This window comes from Topomyia yanbarensis, chromosome 2 (genome assembly GCF_030247195.1).
Source record: "Topomyia yanbarensis strain Yona2022 chromosome 2, ASM3024719v1, whole genome shotgun sequence".
In the NCBI taxonomy this organism is placed as follows: Eukaryota; Metazoa; Arthropoda; class Insecta; order Diptera; family Culicidae; genus Topomyia; species Topomyia yanbarensis.
Window position 1 is genome coordinate 444,053,953 of NC_080671.1, and position 4,055 is coordinate 444,058,007.

At 44.7% G+C, this 4,055-nt stretch overlaps 1 protein-coding gene across 1 annotated transcript; it reads left to right on the forward strand.

Annotated features, from left to right (window-relative positions):
• LOC131681074 (lysosomal alpha-glucosidase-like) lies at positions 1 to 3,839 on the forward strand. Its single transcript, XM_058961782.1, has 4 exons — positions 1 to 487; positions 1,142 to 1,873; positions 1,929 to 3,553; positions 3,615 to 3,839. Exons 1-4 carry the CDS (start codon positions 409 to 411, stop codon positions 3,837 to 3,839), a joined length of 2,661 nt encoding a protein of 886 aa, XP_058817765.1. The 5' UTR covers positions 1 to 408.
• Positions 3,840 to 4,055: the final 216 nt, after the last annotated feature.

Below are 4,055 nucleotides of genomic sequence, written 5' to 3' on the forward strand. Positions count from 1 at the left end.
TTGGCCTGGTCGTTGGATGCCCCGATAAGATAGCAGAGAAAGCTCACTAAACGACAATCAATTAGTAGATTAGACTTCGCCGCCTGAATCAGTCCATGCCAGTCAATTGCAAATCAATGCTCCATTGTATTGTCACATTCAAACGTTTGTACGTCAATTTGCTTCTATTCGGGGGGAAGACAATAGATTTACAACCGTCGACGGAAGTGCGCTCTAACTGATTAATTGGATTTTATTGTTGAGTGAAAACGAACGAAAATAAAAAAAACGTGGGAAGATCTACATCTACCTCCAGGGGTTAGTGCTTCCGTCCTGTTTCGTGATAAACTGCATAAATTCCGAGAACGGGAACTGCTTGGTTGGATGTTGTGCACCAACACATTGATTCTGCATTAATCGCATTAAGCGATGCCACCTCCGCTGAAGCAACGCGAAATACCGGATGATGAAGTGCAACAGGAAGTTGATTTTCCAGAATTCGATAAAAGTAAGTATTTTTCCTAGTTATATGGAATCTGCTATCTGAGCCAATGGTTCTGTTGTTGAGGCAAGATACTGATGTGAGAAAAACAGTCTACTGCGATGTCTTGAATCAACAGCCACAAAAGAGCAAAACGTAAACAAATCAATATTATTATTCTTCAAAAAGGATAACAAAGCTTTGTAAACTTTTATTTGGTTTATTTCGCTTAATCTACTATAAATTCAGCACGAAAAGTTTGTGCAGTTTGTGATATGAAGAGTAAATATGTGGATTAAAGTGTACCGTACCAGGAATCCCAGTTTGCAATGGAATAAAGGGTGAAACAAGTTTCTCTACAAATGTTTCTTTGGTCTATTGCAATTAGGTTCTTTACTGAAACAGTTAGGTTACTTTTCTTGACAGTTCGATTGTACGATTGTACATGGACTTAGAAAAATTTGTGCACGACAAGATTCGCTCGAAGCAAAGCGTAAAGAATTTTTCTAAGTCCGTGTAAACAGTACAAACGAACTGTCAAAAATGACCACTCAGTTCATTTGTGACGTCACCGTAAAATATTCAATTTTTCTTCGGCTTGTTGTCGATGAACTGACACCTCACACGCTACGATAAACCTTGTGATTTGCTTGAGTTAATAGAAATTGCGTCCCATTCTAGGACCCGCCTTCATCCACGTCCTGCTGCTCAACAAAACGCTACGATTGTTTTTCATCTTGGGTGCAGCAGCTGTCGTGATTCCTGCCTTTGCATATCTGTTTTTCTTCTCGCAGGAAATTGGCCACGAACCCAAACAACAACTGGTGGGAACGTGTGGTCACCCAACCCTGTACCACATTCAGTGTGGTTTTGTTAACATTTCCAAGGAAGAGTGTCACTTTCTAGGTTGCTGCTACACCAGTTTAGCCACCTGCTATCACTCTCTTCCATCCGAATATCAGTACCAACTGGAAGAAGAGTGGTATGAGGGAGCTATTCTTACTCCTTCCCGGAATTTTACTCCGTATCGAAAATCATCCACTGCCAAGATACAAGTCCATCTGAGCGTTCTGCAGAAAAGTCGACTTCAGCTGACACTGAACACTGTCCGTCAGGACAATTCTCGACAGCAATCCGGCACTCAACCCATTAGTACCATTGAAACCGACGTACTGCAAGCTCAAATCTACGCTCCCACTTTTTTCGTGGAAGTCAAACGCAAGTCTAACGAAGAGATCATTTTTTCGACTGCTCGTGGACCCCTCGTCGTGACGGATGATTTCATCGAATGGACACTTCATCTGGGCGTGGATATTCTCTTTGGACTAGGTCAAGCGGTACTGGAAACGGGCAAGAAATACATGCTGCTCAACAATCAGAATTCATCCTCCGTTCCAGTTATCATGGGATACAGTAAGTCAACCTAACCATTTTTGGAGTGAATTAAAAACGAAACTAACTTTTTCAGACAGTAAAACGAACCAATTCAACGGAATCGTATTCAGCACCCCCGGCATGACCGAGATCGAAATCGTCCGATCAAGGTTGATCATCATTCGTAGCCAGTTCACGGGAAGATTCGAGCTGGAATTGCTACCAGGACCGAATCCGTCCGACCTACACAGTCAATTGAAAGCGATCTCTCAAAACCAATACGTACCACCATTTTGGTCCTACGGAGTCCACGTTTGCGATCATTCGCGGAATGTCAGCTTGAAGAACATCCAGAGTAGCATCGAAACCATGCTCAACACTAGCATCATTTTCGATTCGCACTGCCTTAACGATGATCTCTTTTGGCTATCGAGCAACATGGCGATCACCTCGCAGCTAGAGGATGCACTTCAGTTACTTTCCAGTCACGAGAAACGGTTTCTACCGTCGATCGTGATGGTGTTGGAACCAACCGGAAATTCAATTCACATGAATGCTAGAAGATATGGCATTCTATTGAGAAGTGCACACAACATTGTCCCCTATCGGGGACAAGTTCGCAATAGAACGGCAGTCTATGTAGATTGGCGTACGAACCGTCCCGAATTGACCACGTGGTTTCAACAAGCCTGGGATAGAGTTTCCAACCTGAACGCTTCCGGGTATAGTTTGAAAGAGGATTCCCTGCGTGACGACGGGAATACAACTTATCCTAACCACAGTCAGTTAACGTACCTCCCGGATGGGTTGAACAGTTCGCTCATGGATCTTATACGATGGGATACCAAACTTTCCGACAGTATGGACTTGGTAATTAGGAGCCAGAATCGATTGGGACCAGAAATGGTGCGAATCGTTCAAGCGGAGTTGAAAGGGACAGACGGGCTTTTGATTACGGGAGCTTACGACATCTACACCAAGGCAGCGATCCTGGCGCAAAACGTTTCGGCGACGTGGATATCTCTACGGAATGAAGTCAGTCATGCGATCGGGCTCTCCGTATCAGGAATAAGTTTCATCGGAACTCCTATCTGCGGCAATGCAGGTGACAATGTCACCGAAGAACTATGTATCCGATGGTACCAGTTCGGATCGCTCCTCCCACTGTTCAAAGTTACAGCCGATCGAACACCAAACCAGTTCAGCCAGTTTGCTCGAAGAATCATGCAGTCAGCGATAAGGAAACGCTACGCTCTACTGGAGTACCTCAACACGCTGATCTTGACGGATTCGGCTTATCTGCGACCGATGTTCTATCACTACGACGAAGCCAGAAACTTCACCGTCGAACTGTGGGAGCAGTTCATGGTTGGAAACGCACTGCTCGTGGCACCCGTATTGCTACCGCAGATGGCACAAATAGACATCTACTTTCCGGAGACGTTCTACGAGCTGTGGTCCGGCGAAGAGCTTCCCACCAACGATGTGCTGCACTATGCGGTGGTGGAGTCCGATTTGCCACTGTTTCTGAGACCTGGCTGTCTGGTTGGTTTGAGAGAAATACCCGATGGTATCCTGGCGGTGGACGAAGCAAGACTACAGCAGATGTATTTGATTGGAGCGCTCGGGTGTAATGCACGAAAAAGTAGGTGCGAGGCCGTTGGGATGCTGGTGTTTAACACTGGTTTTGAATTGAGTTTTACGGCTGTGCTGGAGGAGGTTTGTTTGGACATTGCTACGGGTGACTATTATTCAAATATTGATGCTGTGTATTTTTCAGAAACTGGTGGTTCGAATCCAACTGAAGGTCAGTGATGTGAGTTTGACGGAGTCGGCTTGTTCAACTACTAGAAGAAGTCTATCTGGTGAGGTAGTCTACGTTCAGCTATATGGACACCCCAATCGAACGGAGCCACTGGTGGAAGTTTTAAACTTCGATATTTGTAAACTCGAAAGTGATGAGTTTGAAAAGATTTACATTTTTACCAATGCAGACCGAGAGTAATGTGTGTAATTTGGGCGTACCGACAACCTTAAATGGTGGAATATTATTCAATATACTAGCCTTACCAGTCTATTTTTTTACATCGATCCAGATGACATTCCATTTAAATTCGAGTAGGGTGCTGACGGAGCTTACTAAGCATTCACCGTATCCATCAATACAAGGTTTCGGCCCGAGTCTAATTCTTCTTGGCCTGGGGAAGTTGCATGCGAGGTG

Excerpts from the sequence above, each read along its gene's own strand:
- LOC131681074 (XM_058961782.1), top strand. The coding sequence starts at position 409 with ATGCCACCTCCGCTGAAGCAACGCGAAATACCGGATGATGAAGTGCAA. Across the intron at positions 1,874-1,928 it reads TCCAGTTATCATGGGATACA|ACAGTAAAACGAACCAATTC; the intron begins GTAAGTCAACCT and ends TAACTTTTTCAG. Across the intron at positions 3,554-3,614 it reads TTACGGCTGTGCTGGAGGAG|AAACTGGTGGTTCGAATCCA; the intron begins GTTTGTTTGGAC and ends TGTATTTTTCAG.